Source organism: Balaenoptera musculus, chromosome 20, assembly GCF_009873245.2.
Source record: "Balaenoptera musculus isolate JJ_BM4_2016_0621 chromosome 20, mBalMus1.pri.v3, whole genome shotgun sequence".
In the NCBI taxonomy this organism is placed as follows: domain Eukaryota; kingdom Metazoa; phylum Chordata; class Mammalia; order Artiodactyla; family Balaenopteridae; genus Balaenoptera; species Balaenoptera musculus.
The window spans coordinates 14917035-14942086 of record NC_045804.1 but is presented as its reverse complement, the minus strand read 5'-3'; the positions used below and the strand labels follow the sequence as shown (position 1 = coordinate 14942086).

The 25052-nt window shown below is 40.3% G+C and overlaps 1 protein-coding gene across 5 annotated transcripts in view; it reads left to right on the top strand.

The window, feature by feature from the left end:
- Positions 1 to 24993, top strand: part of DDX42 (DEAD-box helicase 42) — a 48158-nt gene extending 23165 nt beyond the window's left edge. For 4 of the 5 annotated variants that reach the window (XM_036837535.1, XM_036837538.1, XM_036837536.1 and 1 more), the window contains 15 exons: positions 3020 to 3082; positions 4384 to 4420; positions 5266 to 5415; positions 12205 to 12309; positions 13716 to 13835; positions 14845 to 15021; positions 15570 to 15698; positions 16621 to 16720; positions 17317 to 17364; positions 18202 to 18299; positions 19251 to 19527; positions 20267 to 20493; positions 22075 to 22185; positions 23284 to 23385; positions 23876 to 24993. In XM_036837535.1, the coding sequence (XP_036693430.1) occupies positions 3039 to 3082; positions 4384 to 4420; positions 5266 to 5415; positions 12205 to 12309; positions 13716 to 13835; positions 14845 to 15021; positions 15570 to 15698; positions 16621 to 16720; positions 17317 to 17364; positions 18202 to 18299; positions 19251 to 19527; positions 20267 to 20493; positions 22075 to 22185; positions 23284 to 23385; positions 23876 to 24595 (2445 nt within the window). In that variant the 5' untranslated portion in view covers positions 3020 to 3038 and the 3' untranslated portion in view covers positions 24596 to 24993. The remainder of the gene's footprint in view (positions 1 to 3019; positions 3083 to 4383; positions 4421 to 5265; positions 5416 to 12204; positions 12310 to 13715; positions 13836 to 14844; positions 15022 to 15569; positions 15699 to 16620; positions 16721 to 17316; positions 17365 to 18201; positions 18300 to 19250; positions 19528 to 20266; positions 20494 to 22074; positions 22186 to 23283; positions 23386 to 23875) is intronic. The other variant, XM_036837537.1, reaches the window with a different exon arrangement.
- Positions 24994 to 25052: the final 59 nt, after the last annotated feature.

Below are 25052 nucleotides of genomic sequence, written 5' to 3'. Positions count from 1 at the left end.
ATACAGTGTTTGTTTTTCTCTTTCTGACGTACTTCACTCTGTATGACAGACTCTAGGTCCATCCACCTCACTACAAATAACTCAGTTTCGTTTCTTTTTATGGCTGAGTAATATTGCATTGTATATATGTGCCACATCTTCTCCCTCTCTTATTTTCTTTCTAGCAGATGATCAAGCATGTTCATGACTTGCTTCATTTAATCCTCAGAATAACAAAGAAGAATAGGCAGAAAAACTATATATAAATATAATTTTTTAACTAATAAGAAAACTGAACCCTAACATAATTCAGATTCCTTCTCCAAATCACATTGATACTGTGTGCAGAGCTGGGACTCAAATCTAATTTTTCTTGCTTAGTAGTCCTGAGAGCTAGCTCTTGTCCAGTACATAATGCTGCCTTCCTCTTGTCATTTGCCAGGTTCTGTCAGTCTTTACAGTATCTCTTGCATCTGTTTCTTTCTATGTCCCCTATGGTCATCTTACCTTGTACCTGCGTTAACTCTTGCCTGATCTAAATTCTCTCCCTGTTTTCGGCTCCCTGCTCTCCCATTTATGTGGTATGTAGCTACAGAGTAATTTTCCTGTCATGCGACTCCTCTTGCTCAAAAACTGTCACTTCATTGCTTAGAGTGAAGTCCTTCTAGATTCCTCAGTTACTTGTTACCTGAAGTCTTCAGCCAGAATTCATCTCTCCTCTAAGGAAGTAGGGGAAAAAAAGAATCCAATATAGATGTGTTTTTGTTTGGCCTAAACATTGCTATTTTAAAATATGAGCCACCATTTTTAAGATCAGGAGATTTTGTTGAAAAGATCAGACTCCTGAAAAGTGGAAAATCTGGCAAGACTAGGCCTGCATTCTTGTGTGGCAAAAAATAGGCTGTTGTTGAGGAAATAGCTGCCTGCTTTAGACAAGGCAGTCTTTTTCTACTTCACCCATCAGTCCCTATTGTCTTCTTGACACTGAGGCCATCGTTTAGAACCATTCACCATCACACTTGTGCTGTAATTTTCTCATAGTGGAGAAATATTTTTCTCGAGCTTGGGTCTCTTATCAAATATTAGAAAATAAGACTCAGAGCTATGTGTTACAAGAAAAATTAGGGCATGCTTCTTTAGAATATTCCTACTTACTACAGTGCAAGCAAAGCATGTCTGTGTCAAAAGAATAGAACTTTTCTTATCCTGGCTTACTTCATTCATTGCCACATTGGTACCTATTGAGTATTTTGAATTTCCCACCTTTGATTTAGAACATCTTGAATTACTTTCTGAAGAATATATACATAAAAGGTAGCAGAGCCAGGATTCAACTCCAAAGCCCATATTCTTTTTGCTATGTCGTTCAGTATCTGAGTTCTAGTAGCTTTGTGTATTTCTGCCATAATGCTTAACCAAAACTACTCAGAACATACATGTGCTTTGCAACATGGTAGCAATTTAGTAAATAGAGTATGTTAAATGATTCTCTCTAGAACTAAAGGCAATAAATAAATGGTTTGTCGTGTTTGAGATGTCTTATACATGTCTTTCCCCCCCCCCCCCATCTTTTTGAGATACGGACATTTCCCAAAAGGCTGTTTCTCATTTCTTCAGATCTCTAGTGATGAATTAGAATAAAAATCAACTTTTGATTTTCTACGTTTAAATTTAGATTTAATGTTTGGTAGTGCAAGCTGGCATAGCCCTTTTTGAGTAGGAGTATCCAAGAATGGCCCAAATTCTCTTGCTTGGAATTTCAAGTAGTTGAAGCTGTTTGGAGGTTAAATCTTTTTGATATAGTATCATTCTTCTGGGTATTTTTTTGGTATAGTATCCAAAGGGGTTTTGCTGATTTTAGGACAGAGAGATTGGATATTATCTGATATTGGGGGGAGTGTGTTGCCAGGGTATTGTATTAATCCCTGATCTCAGGTGTAAACTTTTCTAGTGTTTGAACTAGATGAAGATTGATTTTTAGCTAGTGTTTCAAAAAAGATTTATGTAGGCTAAAAAATATGTTCTGTAAGTGTTTGTGGCCCTTTTCTTATGTTACGTTGCATAGTCATCTTCGCTTCAGCTGTAGCCTTTACTGTATCTTACGTGTGTGGCTCAGTCCCTTGAAAAATAGAGTGTTGATGTGTAATATTTTTTTTTTAAAATAATTCTTCTTTATCAGGAAGTTTTGATTAGATAGAACATCTGACTATGCCAGGTTATATATAGTGGCATTTTATTACATCAAAGGAGTCAGAAAAACTCATGTTGCTTTGTAACAAGAAACAGTTATGCAGGATGTGTTTTAACCTTGGGGAAAATTACTTAATTCTTCTGACCTTGATTTTCACATGTATAAAACAAAGAATTAATTTAGATCAGTAATTATCAATTTGCTATGTATAAGAATTGCCTATGGAAAATGGAAAAACTACATGAATTTAAGTCCACCCCAAAGGGTTCTGATGTAGTAGGTTTATTTAGATTAAGGTTTTTCAACCTTAGGATTATTGACATTTAGGGCTGGATAATTCTATGTTTTGTGGGCTGTCCTGTGCATTGTAGGATGTTTAGCAGCATCTATGGCCTTTACTCACTACATGTTAGTAACAATCCCCCACCCCAAGTTATGACAACCAGAAATGTCTCCTGACATTGCCAGGTGTCCATGGGGGACAAAATCACCCCAGGCTGAGAACCACCTTCCCAGAGCAAGATCTAGAAATCTGCACTTTTTACTAGCCCCATTGGTAATTATATCATTAACTCTTAAAAGTGATCAATCAAGAATTTTTGCTAATTTTTCCATGCATGGTATATTTGCAGATAAAAATTAAACAATCCATGTACAGTCAAGTTTTTAGAACATTTGGGTATTTCTCTTTAAAAATAATTGTCAAACAATTTGAATTGCATCAGAATGCAATTGTTAAAATGCATAGCTAAAACGTGGTGGTGCTTGTTTGAATCTAAAAATTCTTATGAAGAAATTTCCCTTTCAGTGTTTTAGTTGGTGATTCCTTGCGGCCTTTTGTTTCATTAGGATTCAAGCGGCTAGAGACATGAAGAGGCTTGAAGAAAAGGACAAGGAAAGAAAAAACGTAAAGTAAGTTGTTTTCTTCTCCCTCAAAAAAGTTACATAAAAATTGCTACAGTATTGCAAAAGCCTATACCCCCAAAGTTTATAGAGAAAGATTAAATGCACAAATGACTTAAGTTATTCCTTTATCTTGAATAATATTTCTTGTAGTAATTAAAAAGCATTCTTTTTGGTATTCAGCTATAAATAGTTTTTAGTAAACACAAGAAGGAGTGACAGAGAGAATCAAGAGAGCAGCATACTAAAGTTTGGGTTCATTTTCAGTCTTGTCCCATAACTGATATAAAATAGGCTTATGCCTATGTGACTGATTTTAAGAAGTAATGGTGATTGTATACAAAAAATTATGTATATTTTTAATAAATAATAAAACCTAATTTATTTAAGGGATGACATGCTTTAGCCACTAGTCAGAACTTGAAATACTTTATTTTCTAGGAAGGAGAATTCTCCTTGTCCCCTTGCTGAATATGCTCTTCTTAAGGCTTTTTTACCAAGCACAGGGAAGCATGGTTGGACTTTTACCTCTACTTGGCAGTCAGTGCTCAGGCCCTCCCCCAGGTTCCTGTGCCGTGTGGAGGTTCAGCCCTCTCTTTGGCGCTTACTGTGTGCTGCATCCTCTTCCAGCTGCCCTTCACTGGCGGTGCTGCTTGCCTTAGGGATAGCAAGTGCTCTAGGTTAGGCAGAAAGTCTGATTAAAAAGAGATGCTTATGGGAACTAAGCAACCATACTGTCCACAGCTCCTGAGAGATGCAAGTGGCGATGGTCCACTTCTCCATGTGAACTGTTTGGGAGTTTTAGTCCCAAATTTTAAAAAGAGTTGATGTAGTTTTTCTCTCTGTCCCCAAGGATTTTGGCTGAATGCAGTTACTCCAGGGCTAGAAACTCTGGGGCACATTAAGAAAGTTGTGACAATCTTTTTAGTATATACCAAATGCAGGGTTTTTTTTTTAATGTAAAATGCTTTATATTAAACACTGTACTGTGTTTGTTGTATGGGGTTGACAAGGCTAGGGTCCTTGGGTATCTCTCTTCAAAAGTTTTTACTCCCTATGTTCTTGTTAGTATTTGATGTTTCTAGGGGTACCATATCATCCCATTCAAAAGAAAAGCAAACTGTGGCTTATAGAGTGAAACCAGACGTATATGATGGATGGATAGTTTACAGTGTGCTTATTGCTGCTTTGTTATTGTTAGTGTTGAGAGTTCCTGTGCTGTATGGAATTCAACACTAATGTGCTATAAGTATGGAGCTGGGTATGTGGAACATTTGCAGGGAAGTTTGTTTCTCCGCTTGTTTTTCCAGGGGTATTCGAGATGACATTGAAGAGGAAGATGACCAAGTGAGTTCCTATGCAGTATTTCTTTTACTTTTACCCCACAAAGTCTGTACTGGGGACAAGCTAGAGCTTGCCTTCACTGAAATGGCCATTCCTGACGTTCAGCAGGAAATGTCATTTGACTTGCTGCTTTTCTGCGTGTGTGACCAGTTGGTAATATAAAGATTCATGTGACTTTCCCCCATGTTGAAGATGGAACTTTTGATCAACTATGATATCAAAAGCAAATATGAGCTTTATTCAGCTTGATTTTTTTTAATCCAAAATTAATGTTTGTTCTGATAAATCAAGGAGTAGAGTAGAGTGGGATCTATGGATGGACTCTAGCAACATCTAACCTCTACCTGTTTCTAAGAGTTCTGTTTGTGATTCTTGTGTTTCAAGATGGAACATTAATTAAATGACTGTCCTTTAGTATTTTTTTTGTTAGTATTTTTTTTTTCCCATTCAGTTGTGGAATGGTGAGAAGGGAACCAGAGTGAGCCTTTCCCAAGTTTGTGACCCTTCTAATCAGTGTCACCTTCCAAACTTGGATTGGTAAAGCCACAGCATGTGTTCCACAGCTCTGGGCAGGGTAGGTAGACACCCCACCCGAGGAAGGCTGTGGAACAGACAGATATATAAGTCTTCTTTTAAGCAAGCTAAATCATTTTATGGTAGTAACCGTCTCATTCATTTCCTCTGATTGTCCCTCTGAATACTGCTATTGTTAAAGGAATCATTGTTAGTAAGAGTCTTGGTAGGTATTTAAACTGTGCAGTTATCTGTACACTGTGTGCACTAATTACAGGAGCAGAAATGTTCTCATTTATACTTGGGGATGATTATGTTCTTGTGCTTTCCTGCAGGAAGCTTATTTTCGGTACATGGCAGAGAATCCAACTGCTGGTGTGGTTCAAGAGGAGGAGGAGGATAATTTGGAATACGATAGTGATGGAAATCCAATTGCACCTTCCAAAAAAATCATTGATCCTCTTCCTCCCATTGATCATTCAGAGGTATGGTGTTTCTTGCTGAATTTGACTCTTCTTTCAAGCTGATACAGTTTTCTTTAGCTTTAATATTTAGGTTTTCCCAATATCCTGATTCGTACTCCTTATTATATCATGAGACTATTTCTTTGGGCTCCTGTCATCTTTACCAAATGGTTGAGTCAGAAGGTGACTGAGTGGTTGAGACTTTGTAGCCTGTACTATTGAAGGTACAGCTGAGTCACTTGCTCACGTTCAGTTTTTTTCAAGCAATTGTACTTGTTTTCTACACCGTCACTTACCATCTTCATTTCACAGTGGGTCTGTGGGCCTGCATTTGCTTGCTTGCTTGCTTGCTTGCTTGCTTTATTTATTTATTTATTCATTATTTTTTAATAAATTTATTTATTTTATTTATTTTTGGCTGTGTTGGGTCTTCGTTGCTGCGTGCGGGCTTTCTCTAGTTGTGGAGAGCAGGGGCTACTCTTCGTTGTGGTGCATGGGCTTCTCATTACTGTAGCTTCTCTTGTTGTGGAGCATGGGCTCTAGGCGTGCGGGCTTCAGTAGTTGTGGCACACGGGCTCAGTAGTTGTGGCTCACGAGCTCTAGAGCACAGGCTCAATAGTTGTGGCGCACGGGCTTAGTTACTCATCGGCATGTGGGATCTTCCCAGACCAGGGCTCGAACCCGTGTCCCCTGCATTGGCAGGCGGATTCTCAACCACTGCGCCACCAGGGAAGCCCCTGCATTTGCTTTTTAATTGCTGTAAATCTTTACTATTTCTCCCAGATCTGGGGCAGATGAGAGGCTGTTCCTTCAAAGTGGAACCAGGAATTACATGGTCCTTAAATCAGGAAAAGGAAATGAGGATATCAGTGTACTCACTTGGTGGGGGTGGGGATCAGTATTTCATCCAGGTTAAATATCAGACTAGACCTTGCATACAGTGATTCTAGATCTAGAGCAGTGGTTCTCAAAGTGTGGTCCAAGGAGTCCTAGAAGGATCTTTTCACAGAGTCTACAAAGTCAAAAGAATTTTCATAGTAATGCTGAGATCATTTACCTTTTTCACTGTGTCAGCATTTGCACCAATGCCTAAAAGCAGTGCTGACGCATTAACATGAATCAGGACAGTAGCACCAGCTGCTTCTCCCTGCCAGACCATCACAGTCACACACCGCTTCCCCCCTAGAAAACCAAAACAAATACAAACCAGTTTCACTTAAGACTATCCTTGATGAAACAGTAAAAATTATTTATTAGATCTTGACCTTTATGTTAACGTGTCTTTTTATTCCGTGTGACAAAATGGGAAGGGCAAATCATTTCTATTGCATGCCAAAATGCGACAGTTGTCTCAAGGAAAGGCACTTAGGTGTTCGAGTTGTGAGCTAAGCTAGCTGCTTTTTTTCATGGAACACCATTCTCACTTGAGAAAATGAATGACACTTCAAGGAAAGCAAAAGTGTCTATTGCCAATGATAGAAAATCAAGCTTTCAAGCAAAAATTAGAATTTGGGAAACTTATATTCACCACGGTGAGCTTGATAGCTTTCTAATACTTAAAGTCTGTTGCTAATCAACCATGATATATGTAGTTTTTTAATTATATAATGAAATGTTTTGGATGATCTGCAGACCATCTCAGTGAACCATTGTTTTCAGATGGCCAATACACGATGTTACAAGATCATGCATGAGTAAAGGCTCCATTCAAAGTGCGTGATAGACTGATGAATTATAATGTAACAGAATGTAAAAGTTCGTTGATACAGTTTCAGATTACACAATGAAAATAACCTTTAAGAAACGTCCACTTGTCAAGGTTTAGTGTAGTATTGAAGAGTTAAAGTCCACAAGCATCTGAAAAGATTAATAAATACTTCTTTCCCTTTTCCAACTACATATCTTTGTGGGGCCAGATTTTCTTCCTTGGCTTTAATCAAAACAACATTGCAACAATTTGAATGCAGTAGGAAATATTTTCTTAGACATTAGAAAGATTTGCAAAAATGTAAAGGAATGTTATAAGAAAAGTTATTTTTATTAAAGCATTTATTTTTTTTATTTTTTATTTTTTTAAATATATCTATTTATTTATTTATTTATGGCTGTGTTGGGTCTTCGTTTCTGTGCGAGGGCTTTCTCCAGTTGCGGCAAGCGGGAGCCACTCTTCATCGCGGTGCATGAGCCCCTCACTATCGCGGCCTCTCTTGTTGCGGAGCACAGGCTCCAGACGCGCAGGCTCAGTAATTGTGGCTCACGGGCCCAGTTGCTCTGCGGCATGTGGGATCTTCCCAGACCAGGGCTCGAACCCGTGTCCCCTGCATTGGCAGGCAGATTCTCAACCACTGCGCCACCAGGGAAGCCCTTATTAAAGCATTTATGTTAAAGTGTGATGGGTTTGTTGTGGGGTTTTTTTAACATCTTAATTGGAGTATAATTGCTTTACAGTGTTGTGTTAGTTTCTGCTGTATAACAAAGTGAATCAGCTATATGCATACGTATATCCCCATATCCCCTCCCTCTTGCGTCTCCCTCCCGCCCTCCTTATCCCACCCCTCTAGGTGGTCGCAGAGCACCGAGCTGATCTCCCACTATGCGGCTGCTTCCCACTAGCTATCAGTTTTACATTTGGTAGTGTATATATGTCAGTGATACTCTCTCACTTCGTCCCAGCTTACCCTTCCCCCTCGCCTTGTCCTCAAGTCCATTCTCTATGTCTGTGTCTTTATTCCTGTCCTGCCCCTAGGTTCATTAGAACCATTTCTTTTTTTAGATTCCGTATATATGTCTTAGCATATGGTATTTATTTTTCTCTTTCTGACTTACTTCACTCTGTATGACAGACTCTAGGTCCATGCACCTCACTACAAATAACTCAGTTTCTTTTCTTTTTATGGCTGAGTAGTATTCCATTGTATACATGTGCCACATCTTCTTTATCCATTCATCTGTCGATGGACACTTAGGTTGCTTCCATGTCCTGGCTATTGTAAATAGAGCTGCAGTGAACATTGTGGTACATGACTCTTTTTGAATTATGGTTTTCTCAGGGTATACTGGGATTGCTGGGTTGTATGGTAGTTCTATTTTTAGTTTTTTAAGGAACCTCCATACTGTTCTCCATAGTGGCTGTATCAATTTACATTCCCACCAACAGTGCAAGAGGGTTCCCTTTATCTCGACACCCTCTCCAGCATTTATTGTTTGTAGATTTTTTGATGGTGGCCATTCTGACCAGTGTGAGGAGATACCTCATTGTAGTTTTTCTTTTTTTTTTTAAAATAGTGTCTTTTTAAAATTAATTAATTAATTAATTAATTTATGGCTGTGTTGGGTCTTCATTTCTGTGCGAGGGCTTTCTCTAGTTGCGGCAAGTGGGAGCCACTCTTCATCGCGGTGCGCAGGCCTGTCACTATCGCGGCCTCTCTTTTTGCGGAGCACAGGCTCCAGACGCACAGGCTCAGTAATTGTGGCTCATGGGCCTAGTTGCTTCGCGGCCTGTGGGATCTTCCCAGACCAGGGCTCGAACCTGTGTCCCCTGCATTGGCAGGCAGATTCTCAACCACTGCGCCACCAGGGAAGCCCCTCATTGTAGTTTTGATTTGCATTTCTCTAATGATTAGTGATACTGAGCATCTTTTCATGTGTTTGTTAGCAATCTGTATATCTTCTTTGGAGAAATGTCTGTTTAGGTCTTCTGCCCATTTTTGGATTGGGTTGTTTGTTTTTTTGATATTGAGCTGCTTGTATATTTTGGAGATTAATCCTTTGTTAGTTGCTTCGTTTGCAAATATTTTCTCCCATTCTGCGAGTTGTCTTTTCATCTTTTTTTAATAACTTTATTAATTTATTATTTTTGGCTGTGTTGGGTCTTCTTTGCTGCGCGCAGGCTTTCTCTAGTTGCGGCCAGCGGGGGTTACTCTTCATTGCTGTGTGCGGGCTTCTCATTGCAGTGGCTTCTCTTGTTGTGGAGCACGGGCTCTAGGCGCGCGGGCTTCAGTAGTTGTGGCTCATGGGCTTCAGTAGTTGTGGCTTGCGGGCTCTAGAGCGCAGGCTCAGTAGTTGTGGCGCATGGTCTTAGTTGCTCCGCGGTATGTGGGAATCTTCCCTGACCAAGGCTCGAACCCGTGTCCCCTGCATTGGCAGGTGGATTCTTAGCCACTGTGCCACCAGGGAAGTCCCTTTTCATCTTTTTTATGGTTTCCTTTGCTGTGCAAAAGCCTTTAAGTTTCATTAGGTCCCTTTTGTTTTTATTTCCCTTTCTCTAAGAGGTGGGTCAAAAAAGGATCTTGCTGTGATTTATGTCATAGAGTGTTCTCCCTGTGTTTTCCTTTAAGAGTTTTATAGTGTCTGCCCTTACATTTAAGTCTTTAATCCATTTTGAGTTAATTTTTGTGTATGGTGTTAAGAAGTGTTCTGATTTCATTCTTTTACATGTAGCTGTCCAGTTTTCCCTGCACCACTTATTGAAGAGGCTGTCTTTTCTACATTGTATCCTCTTTCCTCCTTTATCAAAGATAAGGTGACCATATGTGCGTGGGTTTATCTCTGGGCTTTCTATCCTGTTCCATTGATTGATATTTCTGTTTTTGTGCCAGTACCATACTGTCTTGATTACTGTAGGTTTGTAGTGTAGTCTGAAGTCAGCCTGATTCCTCCAGCTCCGTTTTTCTTTCTCCAGATTGTTTTGGCTACTCGGGGTCTTTTGTGTTCCCATACAAATTGTGCAATTTTTTGTTCTAATTCTGTGAAAAATGCCATTGGTAGTTTGATAGGGATTGCATTGAATCTGTAGATTGCTTTGGGTAGTATAGTCGTTTTCACAATGTTGATTCTTCCAATCCAGGAACATAGTATATCTCTCCATCTGTTTGTGTCATCTTTAATTTCTTTCATCAGTGTTTTAATAGTTTTCTGCATACAGGTGTTTTGTCTCCTTAGGTAGGTTTATTCCTAGGTATTTTATTCTTTTTGTTGCAGTGGTAAATGGGAGTGTTTCCTTAATTTCTCTTTCAGATTTTTCATCGTTAGTGTATAGGAATGCAAGAGATTTTTGTGCATTAATTTTGTATCCTGCTACTCTACCAAATTCATTGATTAGCTCTAGTAGTTTTCTGGTAATATCTTTAGGATTCTCTATGTATAGTATCATGTCATCTGCAAACAGTGGCAGTTTTACTTCTTTTCCAATTTGGATTCCTTTTATTTCTTTTTCTTCTCTGATTGCTGTGACTAAAACTTCCAAAACTATGTTGAATAATAGTGGTGAGTGTGGGCAACCTTGTCTTGTTCCTGATCTTAGAGGAAATGGTTTCTGTTTTTCACCATTGAGAACGATGTTGCCTGTGGGTTTGTCATATGTGGCCTTTATTATGTTGAGGTAGGTTCCCGGGTTTGTTGTTACTTTATCATGAGTTATAAATTTAAAATTTGTCTGTTTTAAGTTTAATACAGTAAATATCAGTAGATTTAACCTACATAAACAAAAGCTCATTGTGTTTCTGTTAAGTGTAAAGGGTACCTGAGACTAAAAAGTTTGAGAACTACTGGTCTAGACTGGAGTATGGGTTATATTCAGCTTTTTAAATGTTTCCTTTTGCACAGCTGTTACCGCATAAGGAGTTGGCATTTTACATGTGGCAAGTTGAACTAAATATCTGAAACTGATCTAGGAGGATGCATGCATGATAAAGAGTGAAAATCTAATAAGGAAAAAAGCTCAAGTCTTTGAAATATTCATTTAATAAAATATTTGAGATATTTGACAAAGTGCTCAAACTTCATTATCCTGCCTGGGGTATCCCACAGTTGTCCTAATATAATGGGAAGTCTGCCGGGAGAGACCAGATATGAAAAAAGGATACCCCTTTCTTCACATTCTTCTTCTTTTTTTTTCCTCTCTTCTGGGTTAAAAAAAAAAATTGTGTGTAAAAAATTTACATATTTGTAAATTTTTGTGAACAAAGACAAAAATTCTTGCCCTCATGGACCTTCTGTTCTGGTAAGAGAAGAGAACTGAAGAAAAGGGCTTAGTGCAGCATTGTGGGAAGCATAACAAAAGGTCCTGTTAATAATGCTAAAGGAAAACTTAATTCTTTCTTTTTGTTGATAGTACCATAGAAAGATAATTAACTTTAGGCTGTATCTAGAGTTATGAAATTTTTGACCACCTGTGAAAGGCTTAAGTTCTCCTTAAAAAATAAGTTTATTGTAGACATATGTCAGAAAGAGAATCATTTAGCCAGATTCATATGTGGTAATATGCTAGTGTTTTGTACTCTTAGTACAGTAAGCTATGAAAGATTAGCAGAAATGACTTCTTTCCTCTTTGGAATTGGAAATACTTGGCCATACATTTCTTAAAAGTTATGTAAACAGTTCCATGTTTTTAAAAAGAATGGAACTCCCTCTAAAGGTAGAGCTCTCCCCAAAGGAGATATTAGAAATGTTTTTAAATGCCTAGATCTAGGTGAACAGCTTACTGCAAAACATATTTAAATGTTATATGGTGGAATATCTGAGTCCTTTTGGCATTAGAGATTCCCTAGTCTGCATCAAGGCTGTTCAAACCTGAGGTGTCCTAAGAGTCTCTTTAGGAAGTAGGTTGGTGTTTATATTGAAAACAGGAATAAGAAAAAGTACTGGCTGTACTTTCGGGATTTGTGTCATGAATAAGTGAATTCCTTTGTTCTCTCTAGCTGGTTATGGCTTTACTTGTATAATATTTGTGAAAGGTTATTTTGCATTAAAATCAAACTTACAGGATTGACTCTTGAATTCTAGACTAACTTTGAATAATTGGACCTGCAGATTGACTATCCACCATTTGAAAAAAATTTTTACAATGAACATGAAGAGATAACCAACCTCACCCCACAGCAGCTAATAGATCTCCGGCATAAGCTCAATCTTCGGGTAAGTCAGGCATTAAGGCAAATATTCATATTAATGTTAATTAGTGCAGGGTTAGTATTACTGCTTATCCAAACTGAAATAATCTTGAATTTCTTTTCTAATAGTCCCTGAACTATCTTTGATAAAGTAATAATTAGATCCCTTGGGCTCTTGTGTCTTGATTTTGTTGTTTTAGTCTTATAACTGTTTTAGGATAGGATTATTCTTTCTTTCATGTGATACACATGAATGCTGTATGTATGTGTTCAGTCAGCTTTGTGTGTTGTGTTGGAACAATAGGTCATGTGACCTTAAAACTAATCAAGTATTTCTGCAGTGAGAACAGTATGCTAAGAACTGCATTGGGTGGGCTAGAGATGAAGGCAAGGGGTCCCCATCTTCAGGAAGAGGAGACAAGATTAATAGATGTGGACAATATTGGAAGTTTTAGACTATTTCAAAATTAAGATACACTTGCTTCTCAAACTATATACAGCATGCATTTTTAATTAGAAGAAGAAATTAACAACTTTAAAAATATGCATGTAGTAATATCAGAATAATAGTTTAAATTGTCCACTAAAAAGCTTTGGGTTGCACACTGACCACATTGTTTAGGGTGCTGCTAGATGTTAAGTGAAACACACAGATAATACAGTGATATATGCTCTTGTGTGGACAGCTTTCTGGCCTTACCAGTTGCTACGTGATGTTTGAACTTGTGTTTTCTGAGGGGTAGGTGGGTGGGTGTGTGTGTGTGTACGTACTTGTCTGTTTTCCAAGAAGTACCCCTTCAAAAAAACTTTTAAGTGAAATCCTGATTGGAAATATCAGCATCACCTGAGAAGCCTTGATGGCGGTGGAGCCCAGTTCTTCACCTGGGTGCAGTTCAAACAGCGTTTGGCAGCGTCTGGATCATCACTAAGCGGGATGTTAGCTCTTCAGGCATCACTGAAATTGGAGACAGTAGACAATATCTTTGTAACTAGTGGGTATAGATGTGTCTGAATTTGGAGCTCATTTGCACTCTTTATTTCAAGAGTGAATTTTATTTTTTCTACCACCTGGTTAATAGTTATGCAAATGGAAAAAATATATTAATGGCTTTTTCCAATTTACTGAACATCTTTTTATTTCTTATGAGAAAATTAATTTTGATTTAAGAGATTTCTAGGCCCTTAATCATTTAAAACGATATGACCATTATCTCAGGAATATTTATCTTGGAGTTTTTTATATGAGGCTTTAGACCTGTTATTATTTGAATTTTACCTTTTCAAACAGTATAGGCTATTAGCTACAGCCTTATATTTTCACTTCTTCATACTCCAACTAAATGCTAGGTAGATACAGGCAAATATTGTTGAACTTCTAATGCTGTTTATTTTGAAGTACAAGTCATTCCTGCAAGTTGTCTTTATCTCTAGGTTTCTGGTGCTGCACCTCCTAGACCAGGAAGTAGTTTTGCTCATTTTGGGTTTGATGAACAACTTATGCACCAGATTCGGAAATCTGAGTACACACAGCCCACTCCAATACAGTGCCAGGTAAGTAAAACATAATGAAAGAAAAATGAAGTAGAATGACATTGTGACTTTTTTTTTTTTTTTTTAACAAACAAGTCAAAGCAATGAAAGTGTTTAGTATAGAACTGTATTGACATGGATAGAATTTTTGAAACGTTTAAAAATTAAAGAGCAAAAGTGAATTTTTTTTACCACTCTTAAGAAGTTGCTGGTTGTTCTCAGTCTTCTGAGGTGGACTGCATTCTGTCTGTGGAATGTGTGTCTTTCTAAATAAACTGCTTTCACTTTACTGTGGCTGGCTCTTGAATTCTTTCCTGTGCAAAGCCAAGGACCCTCACTTGGCAGCCTGTCCTAGGAACTTGCCTGAGACCTAGGACATGAGTTGGTGTTCTCCCCCTCCGCACTTTTCCTTTGATTATAAAAATGTAGTCTGCTTAGTTCTTGGGGCAGAGCCCTCTTGCCTGCCCACTTTTGTTTTTCACAAGCATCCTATATTAATAAATCTACTTACCTGTTTTAAAAAAAAGTTGCTAAGGGGCTGGGAAATGTTCTTTTGTGTCTGATAAATGTCTTGAAAATATGATCTGAAGAAAATAGTTCATTAGGCCTAGACTGAACAAAATAAAATTTGTGCATGGAGAAGTTTAGCGCTGTCAATTACAAGGATTCCTTTGTCCATGGCCTGAAAATTCTCATTTAGAACTGAAAGTAATAGCTTCTGTTTCTCATTTATATATGGATTTTATTCATTTCTACGCAGTTCAGTATGTGGATGAGACAGTCTCTACCTTCACAAGGGGGACAAATTTTTAAAAATTTTAGCAATGATAATATTTCCTACAGATCAAGAAGTTTATGGGAATTCCAGGTATTTCTTGTTATTCCATAGCCAGTGTGCATAGCCCAGGACATTTTTGTTTCATTGGAAATAAATGTCATTAATAGTCATTTACCCTTCCACAGAATTTCCTTCAGCACATCTTTAAAATTGAAAGTTTAGAGTGGATATTTTTTTTTTCTTTTTCTCTAGGGTGTACCTGTGGCATTAAGTGGTAGAGACATGATTGGTATTGCCAAAACAGGCAGTGGGAAAACTGCGGCCTTTATCTGGCCCATGTTGATTCATATAATGGACCAGAAAGAATTGGAACCAGGTGATGGACCAATTGCAGTGATTGTGTGTCCTACTAGGGAGCTTTGTCAGCAGGTATGTGCCTTGTGTAGAATGCCCCCCTCTATACGTGAACTGATAAGGGACTAGCCAGTCAAGTGAGTAGAATTACCAGGAAACTTTTTTTTTTTTAATTGTAGTGAAATACACAAAATTTACTATTTTTAACCATTTTTAAGTGTACCATTAAGTGGCATTAAGTACATTCACATCGTTGTGCTATCAGGAAACTTCTGGAAAATATTATGTGTTATAGATTTTCTATATAACCAAACTATGGGAACTGTATTGTAAGTTTTCCTCCTGGGTTAATTCATTCTGTTTGGTAGAAAGGCAGTAACAGGGTCGTGAAGAGAAGTGAAAAAGAATAATCACAACAAGATTTCAGATAGCCTGTTAAGATACAATAATGGTACTCTGTTCATTTACTTTATAAGTAAAATTGTGTTTTTAAAGCATTTTCTAGCTTTTGATTTTCTATTGACATCGCATTCTGCGTGTTTTTCATAGCTCCCTTTTGGGTTATGACAGAGGTATCTGTTAGTGTCACAGTTCATTAATATGTCATTATGTCAACTTTGTAGATCCACGCAGAATGCAAGCGGTTTGGGAAAGCATATAATCTCCGATCAGTGGCCGTGTATGGAGGAGGGAGCATGTGGGAGCAGGCCAAGGCCCTTCAGGAAGGGGCAGAGATTGTTGTCTGTACACCAGTAAGTATGTCTTGGGTTTAAATAGCTTATCAGCCTCTCTTGGTATGAAAAAAATGGTTAGTTGTTGGAGGGCATTTCCCCTAAAATATGGTAAATCAGGGTTAAGAATACTCTGATGCAATGACAGCTGGTGGCCTTGGTTTAATTTTGATTGCCAGCCTAAAATAGCAGTCCAATAAGATTCTCTCTGCTACGAATTTCCCCTCTATAGCAAACAGTTTTTCTTATGCTCTCCTAGAAAATGGATCCATGCGTACTGAGAGCATCAAGAATCAGAAAGGTGTTCAGAGTATGGGCAGAACTGCCTAGAAGATTGTAGTTTAAACATTAAAACCCATTAATAAGGCTTTAACTTAGGTAATTTCAGAATGCCTCACAAAAAATAGTTCTGACCTTCTTTCTGCAATTTAAATCAAAATTAATGTAAAGGGAGAATCCCATTGAGTTTTCAGATTTTCTGTTCTTTTGGGCTCTGTAGTGCGTAGAGTCTGAGGCTGTCAGACCCAGTGTCTATTACGGTCTAAGACTGGAGTATTAGCACTTTTGCCAGGAGCGGAACTCTAGAAAGTTCTTGTAAATGCCTTTAATTATACAGTCGGCCCTCCACATCGGCAGGTTTCCCTGTGAGTTTCACCAACCAAGGATTGAAAATATTCAGGGGAAAAAAATTCCAAAAAGCAAAACTTGAATTTGCTGTGTGCTGGCAACTATTTACATAGCATTTACGTTGTATTAGTTATTATAAGTAGAGATGATTTAAAGTATACAGGAGGGTGTGTGTAGGTTGTATATGCAAATACTCCCTCATTTTGTTTAAGGGACTTGAGCGTCCTCGTGGGGGGTGAGTGTGGGTGATCCTGGAACCAGTGTCCAGCAGATGCTGGGATGACTGTGCTTACTGTTCATTTTCTGGATCTCATAGGGTCGACTTATTGATCATGTGAAGAAGAAAGCTACCAACCTTCAAAGAGTCTCTTACCTTGTATTTGATGAAGCAGATCGAATGTTTGACATGGGATTTGGTATGCCTTGAATACCAGTTTCTTCTGTCCCCATCCTCATGATATTAGTTTTTTCCATGTCTTTCTAGACTTAATTTTTTCTCTGCACGAGAGAAGCTAAAAATACTCCTGGATAGGGTTAGACCATAGAGATATAGCTAAGACATTAACTATTTTTAGGAGTTTTTTCAGGAAAAGTATGTTAGGCTTAACTGGGTTGAGGACATTTGAAAGTACCTGTGAATATAAGGCGAATATCGTCTCTAGGCTTTATTTTTATTCATATGCCTTTGTGGAGGTCAAGGTCTGTGTTCTTAGGTAGGTGGATGTCATATCATTCAAGGCCTTTTGCTTTCCTGTCCTCCTTGACTTAACCAGCTGTGTGAAAATTCTAAATAGCTATCTTTATGGATTGGAACGAACATCACTGGGCCCAGCCAGTGGTGCTGGGGTAAGTGTTTCTGAGTTTCATACTGAGTGATGGGTCTAGGAGTTCCAGAATTTCCTTAATTCTTATAATGTCTCATGTGAAGATTTTTACTAAAATGACTTTTTCCAGGCATCCCAAACTGTCATACAGAGGTATGATACTAATTTCACTGTTCTACTTCTTCCAGAGTACCAGGTGCGATCCATAGCAAGTCATGTCCGTCCTGACAGACAGAGTACGTATGAAGCAGTTTCATTAAGCCACGTTTGTACTCAGAATAAACACCTATTTATTTTATAAGCACTCACAGCTGTGGCAGCAAAAATGATCATGTGTGTACTAGTGAGGAACCATAAAGGGGAAGATAATGACGGTGACAGGACCTTAGAGATCATTAGATAGAACTTGCTCATTTTTATAGATGATGAAACCAAGGCTGAGGATTAAATGACTTGCCCCAATTCATAAAGTTTTATCACTGGCTAGAGGCAATACACAGTGCGGATACGCTGATTTGAAGTCAAGAGCCTTTTTCTGAACCATGCTGACAACCCCTGTCTTAACTGAAAATGCATAAAGTTAGAATAAGGGCGGGCTTCCCTGGTGGCGCAGTGGTTGAGAATCCGCCTGCTAATGCAGGGGACACGGGTTCGAGCCCTGGTCTGGGAAGATCCCACATGCCGCGGAGCAACTGGGCCCGTGAGCCACAACTGCTGAGCCTGCGCGTCTGGAGCCGGTGCCCCGCAACGGGAGGGGCCGCGATAGTGAGAGGCCCGCTCACCACAATGAAGAGTGGCCCCCGCTTGCCGCAACTAGAGAAAGCCCTCGCACAAAACGAAGACCCAACACAGCCAAAAAATAAATAAATAAATAAATAAATAGAGTAGCTGTTAATTTAAAAAAAAAAAGAATAAGGGCAAGTTTTTTTTTTTCTTAGTGAATTAATTTTTAAACAATTTAAAGTTCAGGTGGGTTTATTTTTTAAAAACTGAGCAGTGTCAGTGGGAAGCTTAGTGGGTATTCAAAAAAGAAGTCATACTGTTTCTTTAACAGAATTTACTTTACCTTTTAGCTCTCTTATTCAGTGCAACTTTTCGGAAAAAGATTGAAAAACTGGCCAGAGACATCCTGATTGACCCTATTCGTGTGGTGCAGGGGGATATTGGAGAGGTAACCCTAAGCAGGGCTGGATAGGATCCCAGTGGGTTATTTCTCTTACTATGGTGACATGGAATTAATTTCTCACTATTGAGAGAAAAAAATGTTACGCATTTACAGATGAGGCAACATGTTTCAAATTTGCTTTAAAAACACCAGGGTTGGGGGAATAGGTGAAACATGATTGGCAAAATGTTAATAATTGTTGAAGCTTGGTGATGGATACATGGGAGTTGATTTTGTTCATTTTACTCTTTTTGAATGTTAAAGTTTTTTCCAGAATAAAAGGTTTTTTTTAAAAAAATATTTTTGGGGGGGAAAAAGAGCAAGTTTTGCCTGAAAGACTACTGGTCAGTTAGGATGGAACTGACATCTTAAGTGATTGTGGGAGTAGGCCTGCACAGCGTGGAGCGGGGAGATTGAAAGGCCTGGTGAAAATGAGTTAAGGGTTTTTTTTCCTTACCTATAAATATACCCTATGTGGAAAATTTCTCTGAATTGTGATTTGGAAATCAATTAAGGCTGCTTTGAGAATTCCTTAGTTTGCTTGGTATATTTATTAAAGTTCTGTGCAGTTAGCTTTTTGACATTGTCTGCTTTTCATTGCTGAGTGCCTTCTATGTGCATGTATGAATTGTACTAGGAACAGTAAGTGGGAAGGACAGAAAAGGAGCTTACTCTATTGGGAATAATCTGAATAGGCATATAGAAAAGTATTGAGCAAAGCATTGGGGCTTACAGATTATTTAGGTATATGTACATGTCAGGGGAGGTGGAGAGCACTGTGATTTGCTAAGGGATATAAAATTTGAGCTGCACTTGACTTGCTGAAGGAAGGCCCAAGGAGAAGAGGGATTATTCAAGGTTCTTCCAGATGCAGGTAAAAAATGTGATGGCTGGTCCTAATTCAGGTGCCCTGTGGCACAAATGTCACAATTACCTTTTTCATTTATTTCTTTTCAGGCAAATGAAGATGTGACTCAGATTGTGGAGATTCTGCATTCTGGGCCTAGTAAATGGAACTGGCTCACCCGGCGTCTAGTGGAGTTTACCTCTTCAGGAAGTGTCCTCCTGTTTGTTACTAAAAAAGCCAATGCTGAAGAGCTAGCCAATAACCTTAAACAGGAGGGTCATAATCTTGGCCTGCTCCATGGTGACATGGATCAGAGCGAAAGAAATAAGGTTATTTCAGACTTTAAGAAAAAGGACATCCCAGTCCTGGTGGCCACAGATGTTGCAGGTAGGGTGTGAATTCCCCCAGTAACCATGCTGTAAGGGTGCCCTGTCTTGCTGCATGAGACGTGTTTAATACCTGAGGCGGCTGCTTGAAGGCCCTCTGCCGGCCTCGCTGGCCACGCCCCGTGTGCCGCAGTGCAGAGCGCAGTGATTTCAGTCTGGAGCTCTGGGTGCCGCTTTCCATTTAGTGTTCCTCTCTGAAAAAGAATCCCGGCGGTTGGAAGACACTTGGGGAAGAAGTTGTTTACACAGTCACATCGTGACTGTTGTGTGTCTGAATATAGTACACAACTTACATTGATTATTTAGTTTGGCATACTTCACTCAAGATCAGAAGAAGTTTTGAAGTGTGATTTTTGAGTTTGTTCTGCTGAGTTTTAATAGCTACCCTTAAAAACTGGTATTTTCTCCCAGAAAGGAGATCACTTCTCAGCTTCAGGACACATTTAATGTTGGTTTTACTTTTTTTTTTTTTTTTTTAACATATTTCTGGTGCAGGAGTGAGGCCACGGCAGGTTATTGATAGTAGAAGATGTCCCTCACACACTAAGTTGACCCAGCATCATAGAATCTGCGATAGTGGCATTTGTTCTAGAAGGGCAGCTTACATGCCTCTATCTCAGCACACCAAATCATGCACTTTGCTTAGATAAGAGGAATGTGGGTTCTTAGGTTAGCATTTGGGGTTACTTTGGTTTTTTGGCTCCTGATAAAGAATAAAAGAATTTTGTTTTTTATTTCAGCCCGTGGTCTGGACATTCCTTCAATTAAGACTGTCATTAACTATGATGTGGCACGAGATATTGATACCCATACTCATAGGATTGGCCGAACAGGACGAGCGGGTGAGAAAGGCGTGGCCTATACCTTGCTGACACCCAAGGATAGCAATTTTGCCGGTGACCTTGTACGGAACTTGGAAGGAGCCAATCAGCATGTTACCAAGGAACTCCTAGATCTGGCCATGCAGGTGAGGGGCTGGACACACTTCAGGTTGCTCCAGGTTGTAAAACGAAGCGAAAAAATTTCAATATGCCAGAGGCAGATAACAGAGAAACATGACAGTAAAGTTGGGCAGGCAGCACTTACGAAGTATAGATTGGTATTGTAGGACATTAAAACTCATCTGGTCTGTCTTCTCATCCTCTCCTTTCAGCAACATTTATGTTGAAAAGCTATTCCTTTCTTTGTGCTAAAATCTGTCCCTGTGACATTTCTTTCTGCTTGCCCCATGTCACACTTGTGAGCAAATTTAATATCAAAGAAAGCTACTAGTCTCCTCACTGCCCTTTTCCCCAAACAGTTTTTTCTTTGGGGGGCTAAAAATGTATGATGTCTTTAAAAAAAAAAATGTATTTCACTATTTCTCAGTCCTAGATCTCAGACCTTTGACTACACTGCTTACCAATTTAAAACTGAGTGAGGCATTCTACTGAATTAAATCTTGAGTTGTCTTAATACACACAGTCCCCAAATTACAAATGGATTTGGGATATACATTCTGATAGTAGAGACTTATGTGTTTTTCAAATTCATAGGCCAGCCTACAGAACTGTTCACCCATAATGCAGTTGCACTGTGGTACTGCCCGTGCTTCCAGACCTGGGAGTAAAGGACCTGCATTGCAGGGGAGAGTAGAATAATGTTTCCTTTCCGTTCCCGGAGAGCAAATCCTGAACTGAATACAAGATGTATTTTGTCTGCGGCATTTTCCTACATCTCACTGTGCCTCAGGCTTTCTCTGCTCTCAGACTGATCGGCTTCTCTGATTAGCACCTTGCCCAAGCCTGCCCTACCTTTCAAGTACTTTTTTTTTTAAAATAAATTTATTTATTTTATTTTTGGCTGCATTGGGTCTTCGTTGCTGTGCGCGGGCTTTCTCTAGTTGCAGTGAGCGGGGGCTACCCCTCGTTGCGGTGTGCGGGCTTCTCATTGCGGGGGCTTCTCTGTTGCGGAGCGCGGGCTCTAGGCGCGTGGGCCTCAGTAGTTGTGGCTCGCGGGCTCTAGAGCGCAGGCTCAGTAGTTGTGGTGCATGGTCTTAGTTCCTCCGCGGCATGTGGGATCTTCCCGGACCAGGGCTCAAACCCGTGTCCCCTGCATTGGCAGGCGGATTCTTAACCACTGCGCCACCAGGGAAGCCCTCAGGTACTTTTGAGTGTAACGTGATTGTCAGATAAAGCTCTAACCTCCCCAGAGATGTATTGTCTGAGAAATAGAGAATAAATTCATTTTCCTCAAGGAAGTTAGAAATGGCCAGAGTAACTGCTCTGCATTTGAGGTGTATCTTAATCACTTCCCTTCCTGGAGCCCCTGAAGGAAGGAAGGAGCAGTAAAAGGAAGCCTTAGATAAGGCTCCTGACAAATTGGATGGATGAAGCTACCAAAAAGAAGCTAATCTGTGGTACCTGTGAACAGTTCTTCCTTTGCTATAGATACATTCGCAAAAGATGAAACAAAAAGTTCTTCCCATTTAGTTTCCTCTTTGATCTTGTCCCGTTCCTCTGGGCGTCTCTTCCTCCCATGTCTTAACCTTGAATTGTGTTCATCGCAGAATGCCTGGTTTCGGAAATCCCGCTTCAAAGGAGGGAAAGGGAAAAAGCTGAACATTGGTGGAGGAGGCCTAGGCTACAGGGAGCGGCCTGGCCTCGGCTCTGAGAACACGGTGAGTCCTGGATGTTAGGATTATTCTCGTCTGAGAGCCTCTTAATGTGACTTTCTATTGAAGAAGCACCTATGTGTCCTTGACTGACTAGGCGTGCTCAGGATACCAGTTTAGATTAGCAGTGGTTCTTAAACTGTAGTCCCTGGACCAGTAGCAAATGCAAACTTGAGCCCCACCCGAGACCTGGTGAATCAAGACTCCGGAGGTGGGGCCCAGCAGTCTGTTCACCAGCCCTCCAGCACTGGCCTAGAGCCAGAGGGCCATTCTGTAAACTCTAGCTACAGCTTATAACTAAACTCAGGAATGATTCCTGCACTCTGGGAAATCGAACCAGAGATATGAGAGCTAGCTTTTCTCACAAAACAAGTAACAGAAGCTCCCCCCTGACTGGCTTTCTTAACTTTGTTTCCTGTCACTTTGATTCTTAAGCCAAGGAAGAAAGCTGCCAGTCTCCATTTCTGCATCATCATAGTTAAACTTGGTGTCTTTGTTACGTAAATAATCTGTCCCTATGTCACAGTGATGATGATGTGGATCATGCAGATGACAGTGGTAACTAACACTGAGAACTTAGTATGTGCCAGGGCCAGCCCAAGCAACCACACATGTTAACTCAGTCTCCACAGCCACTCAGAGTAAGTACAGATGATCAAACTGAGGCACCCAAGGTTACACTGTGGTGAATACTGAAGCTGAGATTTCAGACTCTTTAGGGTCTGGATTTAGAGCCTGAGCAGTCATGTTATGTGCTGTACTGCCTTGTGGCCTTTTCGGCTTTAACATAATTTTTACATAATTACATAAACATGATGTTTGTATTTGTGTCTGTAAATAATACCAGGTGATCAGCTTTGGGCATAATCTGACCTCATTTCTGACTATTAGGGTTAGTTCCCAGAAATAGAATTATTGGGTTGAAAGGCATAAGCATTTTTAAATGACTCATTACCGTGCCTTTTCTCACAAAACATAACTTTCTATAAATTTCCCATTCCCATTTCAGCTCCCTCTTCAGTTTGCAGTATATGGAGGCCCAGTCTGTGGCAGTGGGCTTTCCTACTTAACTCTTCCATCCTCATGAGTGTGTTTATTTTTTAGGACCGAGGAAGTAACAACAATGTAATGAGCAATTATGAGGCCTACAAGCCCTCCACAGGAGCCATGGGAGATCGGCTGACGGCAATGAAAGCAGCTTTCCAGGTCTGAAATTAAGCATTTAGCTAAAAGAGCTTTCACTGGTAACTCATGGGCAGTGATGAGGGGCCCTAGTCTTCCTGAGATGGTAGCTGGCCTTGTAGACTTGATGCTTGCTGGATTTAGGTAGGGCCTTCTCCTGTTTTCAGTTTCGAGTATCACCGTAACCGCAGCTTACCTAGAGCTGCAGGTGTAGCGGCTAGAGAAACTCCTCTTGCTGGTCATCTATTTCAGTCATGCTCAGGGCTCTCGTCCTACAGTAGGATTGGTGTTCCCTCCCTGCCTTAACAGCCTTCAAGGTTCCAAGGCTCTTGTAATCTGGTTGAGAGTAATTGCCATTTTTTAGCTAAGACAAGTTTGATTATGTGTCTCTTGTGAACTCTGAACCCATCATCCTTCGGTACCTCCAGTTAGCTAGCTGGCATCCAGTTAACTAGCTGGGCCATCAAGTTTCTTTAACTTACTGTCTTACCCACTGTTGTTGTCTCTCTTTTAGTCACAGTACAAGAGTCACTTTGTTGCTGCCAGTTTAACCAACCAGAAGGCTGGAAGCTCTGCTGCTGGGGCGAGTGGATGGACTAGTGCAGGGAGCTTGAATTCAGTTCCCAGCAGTTCAGCCCAACAGGGCCGTAGCAGTCCTGACAGCCCCACTTCCAGTGCCGCAAAGGGCATCCCGGGCATCCCAGGCTTTGGCAGTGCTGGGAACCTCAGCAGTGCCCCAGTGACCTACCCTCCTGCCGGAGCCCAGGGAGTCAACAACACAGCTTCAGGGAATAACAGCCGAGAAGGGATTGGGGGTGGCAATGGGAAAAGAGAGAGATATACTGAGAACCGGGGTGGAAGCCGTCACAGTCACGGAGAGAGTGGGAATCGGCATGGCGATAGCCCGCGTCATGGAGATGGTGCTCGCCATGGAGAGGGATACCGCTACCCAGAAAGCAGCAGCCGTCATGCTGATGGCCGCCGTCACGCTGATGGCCATCCTCATGGAGAGAACAGGCATGGAGGAGGTGGAGGCAGACATGGGGAGAGCCGAGGTGCAAACGATGGTCGGAATGGTGAAAGCAGGAAAGAAAGTTGTACTCGTGAAAGCAAGATGGACCCCAAGGTGGACAGCACCAAGACGGACAAGATGGACAGCAAGACAGACAAGACTACTGATGGCTTCGCTGTCCCCGAGCCGCCCAAGCGCAAGAAGAGCCGATGGGACAGCTAGAGGGTATGTGCTGAAGCGTGAAATCAATTGTCTTTTAATTTTATTTTTAGAAAGACTTTTGGTAACTAGGCGTCTCAGGGCTGGGTTGGGGCCCAAGGTGTAGGGACCCCCTGCCCTTAGTGGATAGCTGGAGCTTGGAGACATTACCCCTTCATCTGGATAATTTTCCAGATGTTTTCTTGGGAGGCTGCTTTGGTCCTTAGAAGCAGTCAGAGTCGGGCAGCTTCTTTTGGCTCTGGGTGAGTGTCACGAAGGTCAGTTGAGGATACCTTGGAAGAAAGGGCCTTATAGGGCACAAAACTCACTCTAGGTTTATATGTAGTACATATTTTTTACTAAAATGTCACCTTAAAAACACCTACAAATAAAATTCTTTTTCTGTGGCCAGGCAGGCCCCACGTGAGACTGGCTTCTGCAGCCCGGTCCGTGGAGGTGTTAGGGATGCGCACCAAAGTGC